Source organism: Mobula birostris, chromosome 5, assembly GCF_030028105.1.
Source record: "Mobula birostris isolate sMobBir1 chromosome 5, sMobBir1.hap1, whole genome shotgun sequence".
Taxonomy (NCBI): Eukaryota; Metazoa; Chordata; class Chondrichthyes; order Myliobatiformes; family Myliobatidae; genus Mobula; species Mobula birostris.
The window spans coordinates 90037242-90062153 of record NC_092374.1 but is presented as its reverse complement, the minus strand read 5'-3'; the positions used below and the strand labels follow the sequence as shown (position 1 = coordinate 90062153).

Genomic DNA, 24912 nt, shown 5'->3' with positions numbered 1-24912 from the left:
GAGGAGCTCAGTGGGTCAGGTGGCGTCTCACTGGCTGCATCACCATTTGGTATGAGCGGGCAGGGGCACTGCACAGGATGGAAATGCAGAGAGTCGTGAGCTCAGTCATGGGCACTAGCCCCCCCAGCATCTTCAAGGAACGTTGCCTTAGAAAGGCGGCGTCCATCATTAACGAGCCCACTTCACCCACAAATCCTTGCAAGTCATCTCTGAACCATGTCTTCCTTGTAACAGGGGAAACTGTATACATTAGCCGAGTGCAACCCCACCAACAACTTACGCAACTGCATCATGATGTCACAACTCCTGTACTCTGAGCCCTGACTGCTTACCTGGTAAAGATTAGTTTGTTTGGATTATGATTAAGAAACCTAAAGAGAGATTACTGAAGATTTGGCTTATTGATTGGGATAATTAAAGCTAAACTTGGATCAAGTTTTTTCCCTTTTTACCACAGGGGTTTATTCTGTCATTATGTTATTATAAGATACTATGTTATTCCACAATTCACACTATTTAGAGTTTCAAATGATAATGCAGTTATCTCTATTGTGTGTTTAATATTTCAATATCATTTGAGTAATCTTTTCTATATGTATTGGTTGATTAAGCATTGTTTTTCATTTAAGTAATTCATATGTAAAACATACGAATTGAGTACGCCATCACGCTACTATGTGATACGTGCACGTCTTGCTTAAAGTAAACACAAAGTTAGACCCGGATTCCCGGACTCCTGTGTCTTCTTTCGAATGATGTTGATGTTTTGAAGTTACAGAACATAATAGTCTCCATCCAGAATGCACTCAGGCTACTGTGGAGATCTTGCAGATCCCACATTGCACCTGTGAATACTGTATGCTCCTTCCCCAGGGACACTCAGGAACGGAAGTAACCCCAGGAGAGGGGAGGCCAATTGGCTTGGACAGGTCCGTTCACCTGCACCTGTGAATGCCCACCTTGGCTGGGCAGATCAAGTCTACGCCTTCTGCATTGATATGACAGTTCCTATCAGAACTTGTTGTTTGTTATGTGCCTTGCCTTATGACGTAGGCAATCATGATGACCATTGTTATTCTTGGCAAATGTTTCTACAGAAGTGCTTTGCCATTTCCTTCTGGGCAGTGTCTTTACAAGATGGGTGACCCCGGACATTATCAATACTCCTCAGAGATTGTCTGCCTGGTCCCAGTAGTCACATAACCAGTGTGATATGCACTAGCTGCTCACACGACCATCCATCGCCTGCCCCCATAGGTTCATGTGACCTTGATTGGGACGCTAAGCAGGTGTACCTTGCCCAAGGGTGACCTGCAGGCTAACACAGATAAGGAGCACCTCACCCCTCCTTTGGTAGAGGTGTATCTCCGCCCTGTCATGCTAGGGTTAAATCGGGGTTTGCTAGGCGGCTTGAAGGGCCGTAAAGGCCTGTTCCGCATCGCATCTCTAAAAACAAATACATTCTATACACAGTACTCTATGTGCGGCCTCATCAGTAACTTCTACAACTGCAACATAATGTCCCAACTCCTGTACTCCTGTGTTGGGTGGCCAAGTGGTTAAGGCGTTCATCTAGTGATTTGAAGGTCGCTAGTTTGAGCCTCAGCTGTGGCAGCGTGTTTGTGTCCTTGAGAAAGGCAGTTAACCACACATTGCTCTAGTGTCTGTGCGAGGAGTGGCACCCCACACAGACTTCCAATCTGCGCTTTGTAAGGCATGAAAATGCCCGACGCAGGCCTCTCATGGTCTGAGTCGACGTTCTCTCCCTCCCCCTCCAGTACTCGGTACCCTGACTGATGGGACATTTATCAGGAGTGCTGCGTACACAGAGTCACTAGTGTTATTAAGGATCCCACCCATCCATTCATCATCCTCTTTGACTTTCTACCATCAGGCAGGAGACTCCGATGCATAAAAACAAGAACGGTCAGGATGGGAAACGGTTTCTTCCCTAGGCCATTAGGCTTCTAAACTCCCTGTTGCATTGTGTTCAAAGTTTCAGTGGTTAATCTGTTCTGTAGTTTACGATATTTAATTTATGCACTTTATTTTGTTTATCTATGTGTAATTCATTTGTAGATTTCATCCTTACTTTCATAAGTTATTGTGTGTTACATGTGTGTACTACAGTGCTTTACACCCTGGTTTGGAGAAACGTCTCGCTTGACGGTATATATGTATAGAATTAAATGACAGTAAACTTGACTTGGCTTGGAGGCCAGTGTGCTAATATAAGATGAATATCCCCACAGAGTGCAGCCTGGTGGTGATTTTCTTTGACAAAGGTTGTAATTCTGATCGGTTGGTTTCATTTCCAGGAGGTAGAAGATCAAGGTGGGTCAGAAGCTGGAGAGTATGGAAAGGAATGAGGGATTATTTTCCTGTGACGGTGAGATCCTTTCAGAATTCTCAAATTTACCTCAGGGAGTCAGACAGTAAGGAAGCGGGCCTTTTGGCCATCCGTCCACTGTCCGGTTACACTGATCCCAATTTATTCTCCCAATATTCCCATCAACTCCCACCACTTACCTGCACACCCGGGGTGGGGCTATTTAGAGGGGCTGATTAACTCACCAGCTCTGCATGTCATTGGGATGTGGGCAGGGAATTGGAGCACCTGGGGGGAAAGCCATGAGGTCAAAAGGAGAATGTGCTAACCCGCATGCGCACGTACACACACACACACACACACACACACAGTGGTTGAGATTGAAACCAGGTCTCTGTTGTCCCTCGCCAATTATTGGCAATGCACCAGCCAGGATCAAGCCAATTTCGCTCACTCTCCCACGATGTTCACTCCTCTCTCCGCGCTGCTGAAGCCATGAGACTGTTCCGGCTGCTACGCGCTTAGTGTCTGCGAGCTTTGCGCCGATTTGCCCCATTAATATGATGAACTGAGTCCAAGGTTTTGGGCCAAGTTGGTTGCTCAGGGGATTCAAATCTAAGGACTCAATTTGCCCGATCAGTGTTCCTTCTCTTCCTCTACACATTGGGTGTTGCTCTTTCTTTACTTAATTCGGTTCTTTAGGGTTTGTTGCTTTGGGGCTGCCTGTAAGTAGAAAAATCTTAAGGTTGTATAGTTTACACATACTTTGATAATAAATGTATTTTGAATCTTTGAGTCTTTGAAAATATCCTACTTGAATGCATAATGGCTTAGTACGATAACTGCTCTGCACAAGGTTGCAAGAAACTGCAGAGAGTTCTGGACTCGGCTCAGAACGTCACAGAAACCAGCTACAGACTCTGTCTGTATTTCTCATGTACAACTTCCTGTACTCAGTACTTTGACTCATGAAGGTCAATATGCCAAAAGCCCTCTTTATGGCCCTATAAACCTGAGACATCACTTTTATGGAATTATGGATCTGTAGTCCCAGATTGCTCATTCTGCTGTGCTCCTCAGTGCCCTGATGTTTACTGGGTACTGAGACTGTAGCATTGAATCTGCGAGCTGTTAGTCCCCCCCCCATCGCTGTCGCAGCAGTGATACCTCTCTCTTCCTCATTAGTGCGATAAAGAGCCTGTGGCATGTCGAAGTGCTGGGTTTTGGGCTGTAGTTTTTGATGGACTGTGGATCATGGGATCTTTGGGGGCTTTGCTGTTGCTTGCACGGTGGATGGTGGGGGTGGCTGATGCATCCTGCTGGAACAATTGGGGGGAGGGTTGATGCTTGTGCATGGGAGGGGGAGAGGGGGAAGGGGGAGCTTGGGGTTTAACATTTTTCTGGCATTCATTCTTTGGGGTTTTCTGTTTTGTGGATGTCTGCATAGAGTAAGAATTTCAGGTTGTATAGTGTATACATTCTCTGACAGTAAATGGAACCAGTAAACCATTGATAAGTCCTAACCTGGTTTGTTTTTCTGAAGTACAACACCTCACATCTCTCTGCATTAAACTCTACCTGCCATTTTTGCTCCATCCTTCCCCCTCCTGTCTTCTCCTATCATTTTGGATCTCCCCCTCCCTCTCCCACTTTCAAATCTCTTACTAACTCTTCCTTCAGTTAGTCCTGACGAAGGGTCTCAGCCTGAAACGTTGACTGTACCTCTTCCTAGAGATGCTGCCTGGCCTGCTGCGTTCACCAGCAACTTTGATGTGTGTTGCTTGAATTTCCAGCATCTGCAGAATTCCGGTTGTCTGCCATTTCTCAGCTCGTTTTTCCAGCTAGTTCAGATCGCAGTGCAAGCTCTGATAGCCTTCCTCACTGTCTACTATGTCCCAGTCTTAGTATCATCCGCAAATTTGCTGATCCAAGTTGTCTTCTCTTCCAACTACATCCCCACGCCCTTCCTACCAGCTTGTGAAGACATCCAAGCTCAGCCCCAAAAAGAACTACATCCTCGGCTACCACCCCCACGGGATAATGTGCTTCGGTGCCTTCTGCAACTTCGGCACGGAGGCCAACCAGTTCTCCAGGGTGTTCCCAGGCATCACCCCGCATCTGGCAACGCTCAACGGCCTCTTCCGTCTGCCCATCTTCAGAGATTACCTCATGAGTTCAGGTAGGGTCAATAGTGGCCAATAATTGGCATGGAGTAGGTTCCTTTGAAGTCAAAGTTAAGTTTATAGTGTTCTGCACAAGTACAATATATGTATGTGAATGTATGGGAAACTTTCTTGGAGCAGAATCACAAGCACATAGCACTCACAAGAAAAGAGCAAATTAAATGTAAACTGTTTAAGAAGGAACATAATTAGAAGTGGTTTGTCATTGCCTTCTTCTGGGTGGTGTCTTTACAAGAGGGGTGACCTCAGCCATTATCAATACTCTTCAGAGATTGTGTACCTAGCATCAGCGGTCACAGAACCAAAGCTCGTGATGTGCACCAGATGCACATACGACCATCCGCCACCTGCCCCCATGGCTTCACGTGACCCTGATTTGGGTGGGGGGGGGGGGAGGCTAAGCAGGTGCTACACCTTGACCAAGGGTGACCTGCTGGCTAGTGGAGGGAAGAAGTGCCCTACACCTCCTTTGGCAGAGACGTATCTCCACCCTACCACCCATGTAGTGTTTTGGGTTGTGCAAAGCACCCAAAATGGTGGAGGAACTCAGCAGGTCAGGCAGCATCTATGGAGGAAAATAAGCTGTCAATAACTTGGGCCAAGAACTTTGATCAGGACCGGAAGGGAAGGTCTCAGCCCAAAACATTAACTGTTTATTCTCCTCCATAGATGCTGCCTGCATTGCTGAGTGCCTCCAGCATGTTGTGTGTATTGCTCACCATTTACAGCATCTGCAGAAATTCTTGTGCCTGTGAATAGGGCCGTGCCAGCTGGTTTAGGAACCAAATGATCAAAGGGAAGTAATTACTCCTGAACCTGGTGGTGTGAGACTTCAGGCTTCTGTACCTCCTGCCTAATGGTAGTTGTGAGAAGATGGCATGGCCTGGATGTTGAGGACCTTTGACGATAGACTTTGCCTTCTTGAGAAGGTGCATCCTGTAGACACCATGGTGGGGCGGGATGTGCCCGTGATGTATTGGGCTGATTCCCCTGCTCTCTGCAGCTTCTTACATTCAGGATCTTTTCAACAGTTCACCCATTTGCTGAATGACCTCAACCTCCAAAGAAAGGAAAGATGCTGGTATGTGTTCATTATGATCACATCTGTGTGTTGGGCCCAGGACAAGTCATTCAACATGTTAACACCCAGGAATTCAAAGCTGCCGACTTTTCCCAAAATAATGTATATATTTCGGTACATATATAGAGCTAGGCTGCCTAGGACTTTTGCACGATATTGTTCACATTTTATGTATTGCGCTGTACAGCTTGCCACTATAGAAAAACACATTTCATGACACGTGAGTGATGATAAACCTGATTCTGATCTGGGTCTCTGTTGTGGACTGAGAGTGGGAAGGGGGCAGGGAGAGGGGAATCACGTTTGGGGAAAGGCGAAGGGAGTGGGGAGAGAGTGGGAAGCACCAGACAGAATCAGAATCAGAATTGGGTTTAGTATCTCTGGCATGTGCTGTGAACTTTGTTGATATTCAGCAGCAGTACAATGCAATATATGATAATAACAATCAGCTCTTCAGTTTTACTGATGTTGAGCGAGAGGTTGTTGTTGTGGCTCCACTAAACCAGGTGACCTATCTCGCCCTGGTAAGCCGACTTCAAACCTGTGATTCTTTCAAAGGCAGTCATTTAGATTAGTAAATTGGTTTATTATTGTCACCCGTACCAACGTGAAGTGAAAAATTTTGTCCATACAGATCATTTCATTGCAACAGTGCATTGAGATAGTACAAGGGAAATCCAGTAACAGAACGCAGAATAAAGTGTCCCAGTTACAGAGAACGTGCAAGGGCCAATAACCAGCTAGATTGTGAGGTCACGAGTGCATCTTATTGTACTAGGAGGTCATTCAGTAGTCTTGTATATATCCAGAGCATGTAACCTGTCCTAGAGCTTGGTTGTATGTGCTTTCAAGCCTTTCTACACTTTGTGGCCACCTTATTAGGTTAAACTATTCTGCTATTTTGGGTGATTTTGATCGGGGTGCTATGCAGATAATGAACGACACAGAGCTATATTGACCTGAATGGAGTTGACCAGAATATGCCTGGACTGACTTGATTTTTTAAAAATATTCTGTGTTTTTCACTCATTCTTTTTTCTTTTTTGCTGTTTGCGTGATTTTTTTTTTTGGTGTGTTGGGGGAGCAGTTGATATTTTTCTTTAAACAGGTTCCATGGTTTTCTTTGTTTCATATTTGTCTGTGGGATGACAAATCTCGGTGATAGACTGCATACATACTTGATAACAAATGCATTTTGAATTTTTGAACTGTACACCCATTCGTTAATGCAAATATCCAATGTGGCAGCAACTCAATGCATAAAAGCATGCAGAAGTGGTCAAGAGGTTCAGTTGTTGTTCAGAGCAAACATCTGAATGGGGAAGAAATATGATCTAAGTGATTTTGAGTGTGGAATGATTGTTGGTGCCGGACGGGGCAGTTTGAGTATCTCAGAAAACGCTGATCTCCTAGGACTTCCATGCACAAGAGTCTCTCGACTTTACAGAGAATGGTGTGAATAAAATCAACCAGTGAGAGATAGTTCCATGGGCAGAATTGCCTTGTTAACGACAGGAATCAGAGGTGAATGGTCAGACTGGTTCAAACTGACAAGAAGGCGACAGTAACTCAGATAACATGTGTTACAACAATGGTGTGCAGACGACCATCTCTGAATGCACAACACATTGAACGAAGTGGATGGGCTACGGTAGCAGAAGACCACAAATCTGCACTCAATCGAGCAGGTACCTAATAAAGTGGTCACTAATCGCATCTTTTGTCGATTTGGTACGGGGGAGAATAGAAAAAGACAGGGCTGGAAAGGGGCCTTGAAGATGTTGTCTAGTTTCCCAAGGAAGCAGGAAATGTAGACAGAAGCTATGGGTGATGTTTGTTTCTGTGATGTGCTGAGTTGTGTCCACATCTCTGCAGTTTTTGGTGATCAAGGGCAGAGCACTTGCGGTACCAACCCATGATGCATGCAGATAGGATGCTTTCTACAGCTGTGTCAATAAACGTTGAAGCATGCCAAATTTCCTTAACTTCCTGAGGACACAGAGACACTACTGAGTGTTTTGGCCATGGTGTCTATATGTTTGGACCAGGACAGGACATTCTCATCAGTGAATTTTTAAGTGCCCTTGGTTCTATGCTGAGTCACACACTCCATAGCTAGACCATAGTGTCCATTCCTGACGTAGTGATCAAGATTGTGAAGTCAGTTCAAAAGTCAGATGTGAGGACCGGTGGCGAACTCAAGTGCAGTAGTCACAGAGACTTCGGCAATTCAAACCAGACTAAAGATTCATCAGGATTCTGTATAGTTTGTCTGAGCTCCTGTTAGTTTTTCTAGTTAATAAATTAACTAGAAAAACTAACAGGAGCTCAGACAAACTATACAGAATCCTGATGAACAGAAATCACTGACGATACACAGAAGGACTAGTCTGAGATCCACATGACAAAGAATCACAATGAGTCGATAAGGAGGGGTGGCGTGCCCCCCCACCCCGAAATACACACGTAGGAGTTTCAGACACAGACAATATTTTGTTAATTAAATTATCTCAAATTGAATAAAAGTGATAAATACAAAGAGTTTAACAATCCCCATGATTACAAATGAGACACCTGCAACACAAAGTCCAAAGACATACAATTAAGACATAACAGGCAAACAATCCAAAGACAACACAGACCCACGAGGTGACATTGAGAAAATACAAACCACATACTAACTGAAAAAGAAATGTTTAAATGATCCCTGTTTGTGATGCCAGATGGTTGAAAGGGAGGTAGCTGTCTCTGAGCCTGGTGGTGTGGGACTTCAGGCTTCAGGACCTCTGGTGAGATGAGGCCATTGCCCAGATGGTGGGCACACAGTGTGGTGTTGGATTGTCTCTTCTTTCTTCCCTCAGAAGAATGAGAGGGGACCTTATGGAAACATATACAGTAAAACCGGGAAAGAGATAGATAAGATTGAGACAGGAGAGTGGTTTCCACTGGTAAATGAGGCTACAATTAGGGGATATAGCCTCAAGGTTTAGGGGAGTAGATTTAGGATGGAGATGAGGAGGAGCTGCTTTTCACAAATCTGTGGAATTCTCTGCCCAGGGAAATATATTTGTTGTAAGCAGTTCAATTAAACCTGGAACAATATGATAGAAACAGCACAGTATAGGCCCTATACTGGCGGGGTGGAGATACGTCTCTATGAAAGAAGGTGTAAGATGCTCCTTCCTTCCACTAGCCTGCAGATCACCCTCGAGCAAGGTGAAGCACCTGCTTAGCCCCCCTCTGCGATCAGGGTCACATGAAGACATGGGAGCAGGTGGTGGATGGTCATATGAGCAGCTGGTGCACATCACAAGTCCTGGTTATCCAGGCAGACAACCTCTGAAGAGTATTGATGATGGCTGGCGTCACCCATCTTGTAAAGACACTGCCCAGAAGAAGGCAATGGCAAACCACTTCTGTAGAAAAAATTTGCCTAGATCAGTCATGGTCAGGAGACGATGATCACCCATGTCATTATGATGATGATGATATGCCCTTCAGAGGGAGTTAGATATGGCCCTTGTGGCTAAAGGGATCAGGGGGTATTGAGAGAAGGCAGGTATAGGGTCCTGAGTTGGATGATCAGCCATGATCGTACTGAATGGTGGTGCAGGCTTGAAGGGCTGAATGGCCTACTCCTGCACCTATTTTCTATGTTTCAGCCCACAATGTTGTGCCAGCCTTTTAACCTTCTCTAAGAACAATCTGACCCTTTCCTCCTACATAGCCCTTCATTTATCTGTCATCCATGTGCCTATGTATCTATTGAACTACTGTATCTGCTAACCCATCAGGAGCTCTGACACTGCCAAGCACAGGTACATTGTGGGCTCTCCTCTAGTTGGCCAGTCTATATCCTTCCTGTACAAACCTAACTAATCCTGCCCCATCTAAGCCTTTGGAACTAAGGAAGCACCAATCAATATTAGAGAAGTTGAAGTCCACCATGACAACAACCCTGTTATTTTTGCCCCTTTGCAAACTCGGCCTCCTGATCTGTTTGTCAGTGTCTATATTGCTATTTTGGAGTCTATAGAGTCATAGAAAACTACAGCACAGAAACAGGCCTTCAGCCTGTCTGGTCTGCACCAAACCATTTAAACTGCCTAGTACATCAACCTGCACGTGGACCATAGCCCTCCATACCCCTATCCATGTACCTATCCGATAGTCTCTTAAATGTTGAAATAGAAATTTCATCCACCGTTTGTGTTGGCACCTTGTTACACCTTCTCACCACCCTCTCAGTGAGGAGGTGTCCCCTCATGTTTCCCTTAAATATTTCGCATGTCATCCTTAACCCATGACCTCTGGTTGTAGTCCCCCCCAACATCAGTGGAAAAAGCCTGCTTGCATTAACCTTGTCTGTACACCTCATAATTTTGTATAGAAGAAAGCCCTTAAGTCCGAGTGGAGTCATCGGGACGCCGTTTATTTAGCAGGCTTTCTTATTTTTACAAGGTCGAGTTGCTAGCTCGACGCTCAACCCAGCATGGATGGAAAACGTGCAAGGGAGCCGGCTGGATTCGAACTCGGGAGCCTTCGCTCCGAAGTCCAGCGCTGATGCCACTACACCACCAGCCGATGATAATTTTGTGTACCTCTATCAAATCTCCCCTCAATTTTCTACATTCTGGGGAATAAAGTTCTAACCCATTCAATCTTCCTTTATAACTCATGTCCTCCAGACCTGGCAACAGCCTTGTAAATTTTCTGTGTACTCTTTCAACCTTGTTTGCATCTTTCCTGTAGATCAGTAACTAAAACTGCAAATACTCCAAATTAGACCTCACTAATGTCATATACAACTTCAACATAATGTCTCAATGCTTATGCTCAGTACATTGATCTATTAGGGTCAGTATGCTTAAAGCTTCCTTTCTGAACCCATCTATCTGTGACGCCACTTTCAATGAATTATGGACCTGTATTTTCAAATCCCTTTGTTCTTTTACACACCTCAGTGCCCTACCATTCACCGAGTGATTACTCCCTTCCTGTTTCTGACTTCCACCCACACTGACGCAGGAAGCAATCCCTCCTTGATGCCCTCATTTTCTGCAACTGTGATGCTATCTCTGATTAACAATGCCACCCCCCCCCCCCACTTTTACTTCCTTCCCTGTCCCTTTTGAAACAACAAAGTATTTTAGGCAAAATTTGCTGAATATTTGCATAATAGGGCAATCAAGGGTTATGGGGGAAAAGGCAGGTTGGTAGTGGTCATCCATGATCTTATTAAGTACCAAAGCAGACTCAATGGACTGGGTGGCCTCATTCTGTTCCTAGTTCTTATGTTGTAACGTTCTCTCCCCTCCACCTCCCCCATTCCCCCAGGAGCATGCTCAGTGAGCAGGTCAAGCCTCAGACACCTCCTGGAAGAAAGGGGAGAGGGCCAAGCAGTGGTGATCGTGGTGGGAGGCGCAGCAGAGTCAATGACTGGCCGGCCGGGCGAGCATGGGGTCTTGCTGAAGAACAGGCAGGGCTTCGTCCGAATGGCTCTGGAGCACGGGTAGGTCGTGGAGTTTCCTGTCTGCGCGGATAACAACCACATTTGGTTGGGCAATGCACCGATCCACGGGCCAGTGGAAGGACCCGAACCTTCTCTTCAGCCTAGGCGTTGTGTTCACCCTCTCCCCTCCTCCACAAACATTGTATCCCCTTCCCAAAGAGAGATCTACGCTCCCTCTGCGTGACTCTCAGCATACTCCCTTCTCCAGCTCACACGATGTCCAGGGCATCTCCACCGCCACTCCTCTTGCTGGCTCATCCCCTCACATGATTGACATGGATTTCCCCAGTCAAACAGAGGCAACTGTCGAGTACACTGGGTACAGGGACAATTTCATTTATTTATTTATTGGGATACAGCGAGGAATAGACCCTTCCAGCATTTCAAGCCACGCTACCCAGCAATCCCCCGATTTGATCCTAGCCCAATTATGGGACAATTTATGATGACCAGTTAACCCACCAACCAGTGTAGTCACGGGGAGAATGTACAAACTCCTTACAGACAACAGCAGGGATCGAACCGTTGTCACTGGTACTGTAGAGCGTTGTGCTAACCACTACTGTGCAGTGTCGACCCCGAGAAACTAACTTGCAGCAGCATCATCGGCTAGTAGGTACATACAGACAAAACAAAGAACATGATTTAAAGGATGGTGAATCGGAGGAATTTGTTGCTCTCAGTTCCCTGCAGCCATCGGGAAGGAGGTTCAGGAGCCTTGTGTCCCACACCACCAGGTCAGGGACAGTTATTACCCTACGACCAGCTGGCTCCTGAACTATGTGGATAACTTCACTCACCTCAACACCAAAGTGATTCCACAACCTATAGACTCACTTTCAAGGACTCTGCATGTTCTCAATATTATTTATTATTATTGTATTTTTTTTTTCTCAGCACAAGTAGGTAAAACCTAAGGTACAGTCATAGCCAAGCACACTCATTCCTCAATCGCTAGGAACTTTCAAACTATTCTAGTGCTGTTTAGTATTGTGGCTTTCTGGAGATTTACATAAATATTGCTGTGTAGTCCTAATTGTTTAATGCTATTGCGTAGTGTCTTTGGGATGATAGCAGTTGTAGATAGTATTATTGGGACATGTATACACCGTTCATGTTCCATAGTCTTTCAATTTCCTCTTTTTTGTGTTTTCACTTGCTGAGTTCTGTAAGTTATGTGTGTTTGGAATGGCTATATCTATTAATTAAATTGTTCTTGCTTATTTATCCTGTATTATTATATCCGGACGATTATTATGGATTGCCCTATCTGTAATAACGTATTGATTGTAATATAATTTGTAGGACTCTGACACTAAAACTGGACCAGGCTTGAATTTACAACAAGATGTGATTTCTTTTATGAATTGTATTTTAAGGTATGATGTTGATGAATGGTGTTTGCCACCTGATTGTGCCTGTGTAAGTAATCAGATTGAGTGGGATCCTGTAATGTTTTGAATTGTTTCTGGTTTCTCTTGGCATTTTCTGCAATAATCATCTTGAATTTGTTGGTCTTTTATTATTATTTCTTTTCTCTCAGTTCAAGCTAGTAAAACCTGAAGTACAGGCATAGCCAAGCACACTCATTTCTCAAATGCTGGAAACTTTTGGACCATTTTAGTGGTGTTTAGTATTGTGGCGTTCTGAAGATTTACATAGATATTGCTGAGTAGTCCTAATTGTTGAATGCTATATTATTATTTTTTTTCTTTTTTGTATTTGCACATCTTGTCTTGTTTTGCATATGAGTTGTTTATTTGTCTCTGTGTGTAGCTTGTCATTGATTCCATTGTATTTCTTTGTATCTACAGTGAATGCCCAGAAGAAAATGAATCTCAGGGTAGTATATGGTGACATATACATACTTTGATAATGAACTTCAACTTTTAACATGGAGCTATGTAGGCCAAGTCTCTGGGTGTATTGATGTTGAAGATTGATAGGTTTTTGATTGGTAAAGCGGTTGAAGGTTAGCGAGAAGGCAGAAGAACGTTTTTTTTTCCAGCCATGATTGGATGGCAGAGCAGACTTGATGGGCCAAATAGTCCAATTCTGCTCCTATATCTTATGGTCTTATACAAAACACTGAAGGGAGAGAAAAGGACAAAAGAGAAAAAAAAGTATTCAAACACAAGACATAGTGTAAAAAAAGCCTCACAATCCATAGCCATGCAGGTTGGTGGTGTTACTTTGCTGAGATAGTGATCAGGGTTTTGTAGATCGTTTCAAGAACTTGATGGTTGTAGGAAAGTAACTGTTCCTGAACCTGCTGGTGTGAGACTTCAGCTTTCTTTACCTTCTGCCTAATGGTGGCAAGTGAGCACGGTGGGGATCTTTGATTACAGATACTGCCTTCTTGTAGATACTATCAATGGGTGGGGAGGGCTGTGCCCACTACCCTCCACAGCCTCTAGCCTTCTCTCTCCGCTCCCCAGGACCATGTATAAACCCATGAAGGGTGTAGATAGGGTAAATGCACACAGTCATTTTCTCAGGGTTGGGGAATCGAGAATTAGAAGGCATAGATTTAAGTGTAAAGATGTTGGAATATTGTATTCAGTTTTGATCATCATGCCATGATATGTCAAGCTGGAAGGGAGCAGAGGAGATTTATGAGAATGTTATTGGGTCTCAAGGGACTGAGTTATGGTGAGAAGTAGATTGGGACTTTTTCATTGGCGTACTGGCAAACGAGGGAGACCTTAAAAGGGGGTGTATAAAACTGCCAGGGGCTCAGAAAGAATGAGTGCGCACAGTCTTTTCCCCAGGGCAGGGAAATCGAGAACTAGAAGGAAAATGTTTTAAGATGTGAGTGAGGCCTCTGTTGGTCAGGGTCGACCATGGATGCTGCATCCTAACTGTCTAGGTACACAAACCAGGGCAGTACGATATGAAGAGTAAGCTGTTGCCCATTTAGCAAACTCCCCTCTCCAAGCATCTGACAAACCCAAAGGAATGGCAGGCACCAGCAGCCTCGCAGAATTTGCCATTCAGCCATTGAACTCAATATTAGATTGCCTTAGGGACTCCAGTTCCGGATTTTTCCCCTCGGAGTTCGCTCCTGAAACCTTCCCCATGAGCGGGTACAGCCGCAAGGCAGCAGGGTTTTGAGATCCGTTTCCCTTCTCCTAGATGAGCTGCCAGCCACGGCCAACAAGCCCCATCGGCCCAGAGTGACTGGTTTTGAGGTGGCAGTAACCCACCGTTGCCCCTTCTCCTGTCAGTAGAAACAGTTCTGTGAGGCTCAGTAGCTGAGCCACACATGAAGACCAGGAGCTGGACCTGGTTGTCAGAGGCCATTTGAGATGCGCGCCATTGGGAACGTTTAATAGGTTGTGAGAGCTTATATCCCCACTACAGTGAAATGTGCCATTTAAGAGCAAGTGGTCATGGTAGAATTGACAGAATTTGAGCATAAGAAAGCCAAATGCCAGGAGCTGGTAGCGCAGTGCCAGAGTCAGGGGTGGGGGGCACGATGGGAGTCTATAGAGGTGGGGTGTAGATGTTTTGCTGGCCAATCGCTCGGCAGAACCTACTCTCTCCTCAGCTTTACAGGAGGGAGCTACAAAGAAAAGAGCCATCAGGGCCGTCACAGAGGCTGCTGAGGGAGCCTCCAGATGGCTGTGGATTGAGAGGAGTCACTTGTGGACCAATGCTGCTGGGACACAAGCCGGGGCCTAATGACCCATGGCTGGGTTGCCTGGGCGAGAGTGTCTGATTTTGAAAGGCCCAAAACACCCGATGACCCCAGGTTACATCACTGAGGACGTGTCCCAGCGCGTCCTAGGATGTATCTCAGCAGCATTAACAACCAGTATGACTGAGGGATGTGCTGGGCACAATCTGCAAGTGTTGCCACAGATTCTGGCACCAATATAGCATGCCCACCATTGTTAGCATAACACAGAGCACAACAAAATTGAATATACCAAGTCAAAAGAAAATCAACAGGAAAACAAGCCCCTTTCCTCCCTCTCACCCACACACATGGAAGTCCTCTGGCACCAGGACAGGCCTTAAGTCTCCAGGCTTCAGCCTGAATCTTGGTCGGCCTGGACCAGCTGGGCCTCAGGGCCTGTTTTTATAAGGCCATATGGCATAGGAGCAGAATTAGGCCTTTTAGCACTCTGAGTCTGCTCCACCATTCCATCAAGGCTGATTTATTATCCATCTTAACCCTATTCTCCTGCCTTCTCCCTGTAACCTTTGACACTCTGACTAATCAAGAACTGATCGACCTCTGCTGTGCATACACCCAATGACTTGGCCTAGTTAATTCCAGATTCACCATCCTCTAGTTAAAGAACTTCCTCCTCATCTCTGTTCTGATGGGGCATCCTTGTATTTTGAGGTTGTGCTCTCCAGTACTAGACTCTCCCACTATCAGAAACATCCTCTCCACCTCCACTCTATTTAGGCCTTTCAATATTCAATAGGTTTAAGTGAGAACCCCATCATTGTCCTAAACTCTAGCAAGTACAGGCCCAGAGCCATCAAACACTCCTGTACTGTATGGCCCTATGACACAATCAGTTCTGGTGACAACAGCCCTCTCTTCATCCTCCTCTCCTCCCTCCCTTCCACTCAGGGCCGACCTAGTTCCTGTCTACTCTTTTGGAGAGAACGACGTCTACGACCAGGTAGTTCTAGAGCCAGACAGCTGGGGGAATCGACTGCAGCGGCAGTTCCGGAAGCTGGCGGGCTTCGCTCCCTGCCTGTTCAGAGGCCGTGGTCTCGTGTTCAGCCGCTCCTGGGGACTGCTGCCCTTCGCCAGGCCTGTCGCTACTGTAGGTGGGTATCACGGTGGCCATCCCTCGTGCACTCGCCGGCTGCAGCTTGCGTGAAAAGAGAGACTGCACAATGTTTCACCTTGCGGGAGAGAACAACCACAGGAAGCCAATATTCTGTTTAGTGACCTCGATACTGGGATTGGCTTATTAAAGTCACATATACTTAGATGAGTGAAACTTCATTAAACATCATATCACATCACACCACAGGCAAAGCCCTACCCACCACTGAGCACAGCTGCAAGGAGTGCTGGAACAAGAAAGCAGCATCCATCACCGTCCACACCATGCCCCTTTCTCACTACTACCATCAGGAAGGAGGTGCAGGAGCCTTGGGTCCCACACGACCAGGTTCAGAAACAGTTATTACTCTTCAGCCATCAGGCTCCTGAACCAGAGTGGACAATTCACACACCCCAACACTTAACTGATTCCACATCCTACGGACTCACTGTCAAAGTCTCTGCAGCTCATGTTCTCAATATTATTTATTTATTAATTATGATTTGCACTATTTGTCTTTTTTTGCACATTGGTTGTGTCTCAGTCTTTGTTTACATATAGTTTTTCATAAATTCTACTGTATTCATTTATTTTCCTGTAAATGTCTGCAAAAAAATGAATCTCAAGGTAGTAGGAGTAGGCAGCCGTCAATCCCAGGGGATCAAGGGTTTGCGCCTCTGATGGACTGTGTCCTCTCCAGGGCGAAGCCTGGGCGGGAAGATTTGAAGAGCCGGCTGTTGCCCATGCAGCGGGATCCCCCTCTCCTTGTCACTGATGTAGTCCAAGAGAAGGGCAAGCGCCGATACAGTTTGGCACCAGTGTCGTCGCAGAGGCTGCCAGAGTGAAGATGTAAACAACATCAAACTGCCTTAGGGATCCCGGCTCCTGATTTCTTCCTCAGGGTTTACTCCCGAAGCCTTTCCCATGGGTGAGTAAGGCCGCAAGGCAGCGGAGGTTTAAAATCAGAGCTTTCCTTCTCCTATGTGGGCTGCCATCCAAAGCTGACAAGCCCCACCTGCCCGAAGCAACTAGTTTTGAAGTGCCAGTGGTCCGCCTTTGCCCCTTCTCTTCTCAGTAGAAACAGGTCCGTCGGGCCTAGTAGCTAAGCCACGCGTGAAGGCCAGGAGTTGGACTTGGTTGTCGGAGGCTGTTAGAGATGCACACCATTGGGAGCACTTTATAGGTAGTGGGAGCTTATTCCCACTACCACCCCGGCTATGACAACCCTAGCAACCCTCAAGGTAGTATGCAGAGGTCTACTCTATATGTACTTTGATAAAGTTCAAAGTAAATTTTATTACCAAAATATATATATGTAACTGCGTACAACCGTAAGATTAATTTTCCTGCGGGCATACTCAGCAAATCTATAAAATAGTAACTATAAACAGAATCAATGAAAGATCAACCAGAGTGCAGAAGACAACAAACTGTGCAAATGTAAATATAAATAAATAGCAATAAATAACGAGAATATGAGATAAAGAGTCTTTAAAGTGAGATCGGGGAACATTTCAATGATGGGGCAAGTGAGTGTAGTTGACCCCTTTGGTTCTGATGGTTGATGGGGAGTAACTGTTCTTGAACCTGGTGGTGTGAGCCCTGAGGCTCCTGGTGGCAGCAGCATGAAAAGAGCATGGCTTGTGTGATGAGGATCTTTGATGATGGATGCTGCTTTCCTACGACAGCATTTCATGTAGATGTGCTCAATGGTTTACTTTGAAGATACAAAAAGTTAGCTTTTCATTGAAGATGCTCCAGCACCTCTACTTTCTCAGGAAGCTAAACAGATTCAGCACATTCCTGTTGACCCTTACCAACATTTTATTAAATTGCACCTTTGGAAGCATCCTATCTGGATGCATCACGGCTTGTTATGGAAACGGCTCTGCTCGAGACTGCAAGAAAATGCTGAGCATTGTATACACAGCTCAACACATCACAGAAACCAGTCTGCTCACCTCAGTCTCTGTCTAAACTTCTGCTGCCTTGTCCAGCAGTCAGCAAAATCCGAGAACTCACCCACCCAGACAGTCTCTCTTCTGTCTTCCATTGGGCAGAAAATAGTAAAGTCTGAAAGCACCTATCACCAGGTTCAAGAGTGCTTCTATCCCACTGTACTCACACTCCTCAATAGACCGTTTATATGAAAGGGTAGGTTCTTGACCTTTCAATTTACCTCATCATTGCCAGTCAGGTCAGGTTTCCCATTACACTACTGGCATTTAGGGCAGCAATGAAGCTCCTCCAACTCTGGTGGTGTTCAGGGCTTTCTTCATAGTGTCAGTAGCTTCCTCTCGGTTTTCACTACTGTCTGTCATCCTAGTCCCGGTTGGAAACTCTGGAAAACTTTGGTACTCAGAGCATTCAATTTTGCTTTACCAGTCTGGGTTGTTAGCCCTGAGTTGAAACCCTGAACCTGGAGGAACAGTGGACCACTCTTAGTCTGACCTCTACCCTTTGATCTGTTTGGCATGGGTGACCCTATCAAGAGCCAAAGCATAAAGCCCTGACTCCAGCCACATAGTTCTCTGGGTCATTGAGGCACATGAGCCTCTGACCCCAACATTAAGATTGTGGTCCTCTTGGAGGACTCCATCATAGTCTTGCACTTTATTGTCTGTCCACTACTTTCTCTGTAGCTGTAGCACTTTATTCTGCATTCTGTCATTAACTTTCCCCTGTACTAACTCAATGTAATGAAATTGTCTGAATGGAGGGCATGCAAATCAAAGATTCCCACTCCACCTCAGTATGTATGACAATAACAAAAACCAGTGTCCGATAGCGTAGACAGTGAGAATCTTTCTCCAAGGTCATCATCATATATGCCACGTCTTATGATGTAAGTGATCATGGTCTTCCCATGCTGCCTCTCAGACCGATCCCATTTTCCCCAGACCCCACCAATATTCTCCTCCTCATCATCAACATTATGTACCATGCCACATGACGTAGGCGACCAGGGTCTTTCCATGAGCATGACCGTTCTTGACAAATTTTTCTATACCGAAGTCATTTGCCATTCCCTTCTACTGAACAGTAACTTTATCAGATGGGTGACCCAGCCATTGTCAATATTCTTCAGAGATTGTCTGCCTGGTGTCGGTGGTCGCATAACCAGGACGTATGATATGCACCGGCTGACCATCCACCATGTGCCTACCTGATCCAATGGCATCCCATGACCCTGATCAGGAGGTGTTACACCTTGCTAGCAGAGGGAAGACCTTAAGACAAAAGAGCAGAATTAGGCCAATTAGCCTATTGGGTCTGCTCCACCATTCCATCATGACCGATCCCGGATCCCATCAACCCCATACACCTGCCTTCTGGACATAACCTTTGATGCCCTGACCGATCAGGAAACGATCAACTTCCACCTTAAATACACACACGGACCACAATCATTAGCAGAGCATTCCACAGACTCACTACTCTCTGGCTAAAAAAAAAAATTCCTCCTTACCTCTTTGCTAAAGGGTTGCCCCTCAGTTTTGAGGCTGTGCCCTCTAGTTTTGGATACCCCCACCATAGGAAACATTCTCTCCACATCCACCTTATAGAGTCCTTTCAACATTCGGTGGGTTTGAACGAGATCTCCCCCACATTCTTCTAAATTCCAGGTAACACAAGCCCGAAGCTGGCAAACACTCCTCAGATTTTTTGACCGCTTCATTCCCAGAATCTTCTTTGAGAATTTCCTCTGGGCTCTCTCCAATGACAATACATCCTTTCTGAGATATGGAGCCCAAAACTGTTACAACACTCCAAGTGTGGCCTGACTGGTATCTTATAAAGCTTCAACATTATCTCCTTGCTTTTATATTCTATTCCTCTTGGAATGAATGCCAACATCGCACTTGTCCTCTTTACCACAGACTCAACCTGTGAATTAACCTTCTGGGAGTCTTGCACGAGGACTCCTAAGTCTCTCTGCACCTCTGATGTTTGAGCCTTCTCCCCATTTAGATAATAGTCTGCACTATTGTTCCTTTTACCAAAATGCATTATCATACGTTTTCCAACACCATATTTGCTCTGCCACCTTTTTGCCCATTCTTCCAATTTGTCTAAGTCCTTCTGCAATCTACCTACTCCTCTACATATCTTCATATCATCTCCAAACTTTGCCACAAAGCCACCAATTCCATTATCTAAATCACTGACAAATAATGTGAAAAGTTGCAGTCCCAGTACTGACCCCTGAGGAACACAAATAGCTGGCAGCCAACCAGAAAAGCCCCCCTTTATTCCCACTCTCTGCCTCCTGCCTGTCAGCCATTCCTCTATCCATGCCAGTATCTTTCCTGTAATGCTATGGGATTTTTGTCTTGTTAAACACCCTCATGTGTGGCACCTTATCGAATGCCTTCTGAAAATCTAAGTAAATGACATCCACTGCCTGTCCTTTGTCCACTCTGCTTGTTACTTCCTCGGAGAACTCTAATAGATCTGTCATGCAAGATTTCCCTTGACGGAAACCATGCTGACTTTGACTTATTTTATTATTAGTCTCTAAGTACCCGAGACCTCATGCTTAATAATGAAAGAAAGGAGCACCTTACACCTCCTTTGGTAAAGAAGCACCTCCACCCTGCCTCTATCTCGGTACATGTGACAATAACAAAGACCAATTGCCAGTAGCTTAGGGGGAGGGTGGGAACAAAAAGGTGTGAGAGAGAGAGGGAAGGAAGGAATGTGGAGGAAAGAGACGGGGGATAGGGGGACAGGGAATGGATGGGTCATTGATTCCCCTCACCACTGGGCAGACCCTCCCGACTCTGACCACACAAGCCCAGGCAGTGGGCAGTGATGATGGAGTATCGGGGTGAGGGCCGAATGAGGGTAATGGGGGGGGTTAACATGGGAGGAGGGGATGAGCCACTCCTTAACTTCAGAGCTGTTCTCTTCTCTCTAACAGTGGGCAAGCCCATCGCTGTCAAGAGGATGCCCAACCCTCCTCAAGAAGAGGTGGATCGCTACCACACTCTGTACCAGGAAGCCCTTCTCAGGCTCTTCGATAAGCACAAGACGCGGTATGGACTGTCCAAGGATACCAGGCTGACCATACACTGAGGCCCATTACCCCTCTTCACCCTCTGCCCACATCCCTCCACGTGAAGCAAGAGTATCGAACCCCAGCCCTCAGCTTCTTCACTCCATATTCTCCCACAGGGACAGGGCAGGACAGTTATTCCCTGTAGGCCGTGAGGCCTAGGCCACTATCAATAAGCTCACTATCTCCCACAGGGACTGAGGCCTTGTTCATCCATACCCACAGGCTCTGAGGCCTAGCATGCACCATCAATGAAACCTGGGGCCTGGCTAACCATCTCCCACAGGTTCATCAACACCCACAGGCCCTGAGTTTTATGAGAATGTTGCGGAGACTCAAGTGACTGACTGAGAAAGGTTGAACAGGTTGAGAACTTACATATTGCGGTGTAGGAGATTAAGAGGCAACCTTTTAGGGATGTGTAAAATCAGGAGGGGCATAGTTAAAATGAACGCTTGCAATCTTATTTTGCAGGGTTGGGAAACCAAGAGGGCACACATTGAAGGTGAGAGTGGGAGAGATTCAATAGCAACCTAAGGGGCAAGATTTTCACCTAGTGGGTGGTGAGTATGTGGAATGAGCTGCCAGAGGTTGTGGTTGAGGCAGGTATGCTAACAACATTTAAAAGACATCTGGACAGGTACATGGGTGGGAAAGGCTCAGAGGGTAATGGGTCAAATGTGTCTAATGAGACTGGTTTAGATGGGAAATGTGGTCAGCATGGAGCAGATGGGCTGAAGGGCCTGTTTTCATGCTGCACATCACCATAACTATGATTATCACCCTCATAGCCCAAGGGCAGATACATTTGTTTAACTGCCCATGGGGCCTTCATTATCCGGCAGCTTAGGAGACCATCTCCAATAAGGCCTGGAGATGAAATCGCCAATCTCCATCTCCCACAGGGCCTAGGTCCTGATTCCTCACCCACAGGGACAGAAGGCAGGATAATTGAATCATTGCCCACAATCTGAGGGATCAGAAATCACCTCCAAAAAATACCTGAGGCAACTCACCATCTCCCAAAGGGCCTGGAGCCCAGCTCATCTTTACAATACAGAGCCTGAGGGTTAGATCACCATCACTCTCAGGGCCTGAGAGAAGACAAATGTTTCACTACCTCAGAAGCTCAGAAACCACTTGCAAATGTGACTGAGGGCAAGATCACCATGTTCCACAGGGTTTGAAGCTCATTTGAGACCCATAGGGCCTAAGGCCTTGTTCACTATCTTCCACAGGTCAGGTGAGAGTTTAGCTAGGCCTGAGGTTTAGATCACCATCACTCTTGGAGCCTGAGCTCTCTTCACTTCCCTCTGGGTCTGAGGCTAGGAAACCACCTCCAATTGGACCTTGAAGCTGATTTGCTGATTGCTATTTTCCACATGGCCTAGAGCCTGCTCTCTCACCCACAGGGACTGAGACCTTGTTCACCATCTCCCATAGTTGGGGGACTCCAGATCATCTTCTCAACTGGGCCTGAGGGCTGGATCACCATCACTTTCGGGGCCTGAGGGAAAGACATTCACTTCACTGCCTTCAGGGACCGAGAGCTAGAAATCCACCTTCAACTATGCAAGATCACCATATTCCTCAGGGCCTGAGGCCCAGTTGACACCCACAGGGCCTAAGATCTACATAATCACACCTAGGGTCAGAGGGCAGAACAATTGCTTAACTGCCAAGGGGCTGAGAACTAGTTCATTATTTCATAGGTCTCCAGGGCCACAGGCCTAGAAAGTCACCTCTGATAAGGCCTGGAGCTAGATTACTAATCGCCATCTCCTACAGGGCCAGGGATCCAGTTCATCACCCACAGAGAATGAAGACACTAATCACTTCACTGCCCATGGGGCCTGAGGCCTTGTTGACCATCTGCCGCTGGTCAGGGGTCCAGTTCATCTTCTCAATAGGGCCTAAGGAAAAGACGTTCATTTCACTGTCTTCAGAGCCAGAAGATGAGGAAACTACTTCCAACAAAACCTGAGGGCTATTTCACTGCTACCCACAGCATCTGTGTTTCAGTTCATCTCCCACAAGGCCTGATACTAACACACCCAGCACCCTGAGAGGCCAAGGCCTGTGTCAACTCCCACCAGTCCCCATCTACTGCAGCAAATCCCTCTGCCCCATTTACCAGTGTTTCACAGGGTACTTTAGTTCTGTTCTGTGCTTCTTTGGATCTAAATTAGAGGGGAATATTATTTTGTATTCTGAGCAACAGCATCGCATATTCCATAGCAGAGTCAACGTGAGTGAGTGAGAGTGAGATTATCCCATCACACACTCCCAGGGTCATACACAGAGTGAAACTCCGTCTACACTGTCCCATCACGCACTCCCAAGGTCAGACAGAGAGTGAAGCTCCCTCTACAATGTCCCACCACACTCTCCCAGGGACAGACACAGAGTGAAGCTCCCTCTACACTGTCCCATCACACACTCCCAGGCCAAGGACAACATAAGCTTGGCAGCAACATCTGGATATCACTGGCAGGAAATACAGGCAACATCTGTGGAGCGAGAAACAACAAACATTTCCATCGAAGACCCTTTGAGAGATGTGGATTATATTTCTGCTTTGCTCCCCTAGCAGGGATGGTCCTGACCGTCTGAGAGGGAGCTGAGCTCCATTATACAGACACAGACTCAACGTACACAGCAGGGAAAAGGCAGAGTTTGAGATAATGACAGTGGTCAGATTTATTACAATCAAAGTCAGGCAGGAGGGCTGAGGCTTGGTTCTGGGGTCTACTGGTTGGAGTTGACGTCCCGGAACGATGTAGCCTCCGCTATATCAACACCAAGTGGCTGTCCTCCGCAATGCCATACTGGGTCTTGTGTTCCTCGAACAGGCAGGTGAGGTGATCCAGGTACAGCTTGTGGAGTCTCTCGATGTCGCTGTGTGAGGGGCTGAGGTTCTGCTCCACCGGAATGGGTTTGCCGACTGGGAAAAGGAAAGGCACAGGAGGAAGGAGGTGGGAGTGTGGGACAGAGGGGGAGAAGAGGGAAGAAAGAAACAGACAGAGAATGGGAGTGAGAGAGAGGGAGGTTAGAAGGGGAGAGATGGGCAAAGAGGGGAGGGAGAGAGAAGGGGTAAAGGCGGAGGGAGAAGGGGAAAGTGGCAGATAAAAGAGGTGGGAAGAGGGAGATGGAGGGATATGGAGAAGGAGTGGATGAAAGGAGGATGGGAGTGGGATTGTGGAGAGTAGAAGAGAATAAAGGAGGAATGGAGAGAAAGAAGGGAGGAAGGGAATAATAGGAACATTGAAGGTGAGCAAGGATGAGAGAGGAGACAGACAAGAGCGGCAATGGAGTGTCATGGAGTGGGTGTTCAGAGAGAAGAGCATCAGGGGTTAGAGAGAGAGGCAGAAGGAGATTCAGGGATGGCATTCAGCGAGAAGGTCACAGAGTGAAGGACAGGGGTCAAAGAGTCAAGGTTAGAGGGGGTCAAGGGTCAGAGTGCAGGAGAGAAAGGTGTCAGAAGGCATCATATTGAAACATTTGCCCACTTCCTGATCTAACTTTCACCCAACAGCCCTCCCTGCCTGCACCCTGTGGCTGCCTACTGTTGGAGAGCGATCATGCCTGCCCCATGGTGGCCTCACCCTGTGCCGAGTGATGGTACCCCTATGTGGCGCAAATAGGAGCGGAGAGAGGAGCAGAGTCCTGGCCACAGACTTTGATGTGCAGGAGGATGTCGGATTTCTCCATGCCTGTTTTGGGGCCCACGGAGAAATATCCATCTGCGTCAAGGCACTGGGTCCACACCAGAGGGTCCAGATTGGGGATGGGAGATGCCAACAGTGATGATTAAGAGGTTCTGGACCATAACCTGCCTCCCAATCTCACCCTCCTCCCTCCTCCACCATTCCCCCTCCTCTTGTTCCTCCTCACCCAACCTGCCTCCCCTCCACCTCATCCCAGAGATTCTCCCAAATCACCGCAACTCTCC

At 46.5% G+C, this 24912-nt stretch overlaps 2 protein-coding genes across 2 annotated transcripts in view; one reads left to right on the top strand and one right to left on the bottom strand.

The window, feature by feature from the left end:
- Nucleotides 1-24003, top strand: part of LOC140197862 (diacylglycerol O-acyltransferase 2-like) — a 27704-nt gene extending 3701 nt beyond the window's left edge. Inside the window, exons 5-9 of the mRNA XM_072258385.1 lie at nt 2319-2389; nt 4304-4508; nt 10931-11105; nt 15697-15899; nt 20826-24003. Coding sequence (XP_072114486.1) covers nt 2319-2389; nt 4304-4508; nt 10931-11105; nt 15697-15899; nt 20826-20980 — 809 coding nt within the window. The 3' untranslated portion in view covers nt 20981-24003. The remainder of the gene's footprint in view (nt 1-2318; nt 2390-4303; nt 4509-10930; nt 11106-15696; nt 15900-20825) is intronic.
- The window catches only part of mogat3a (monoacylglycerol O-acyltransferase 3a), a 17757-nt gene continuing 16480 nt past the window's right edge, over nt 23636-24912 (bottom strand). Inside the window, exon 6 of the mRNA XM_072258386.1 lies at nt 23636-23904. Coding sequence (XP_072114487.1) covers nt 23750-23904 — 155 coding nt within the window. The 3' untranslated portion in view covers nt 23636-23749. The remainder of the gene's footprint in view (nt 23905-24912) is intronic.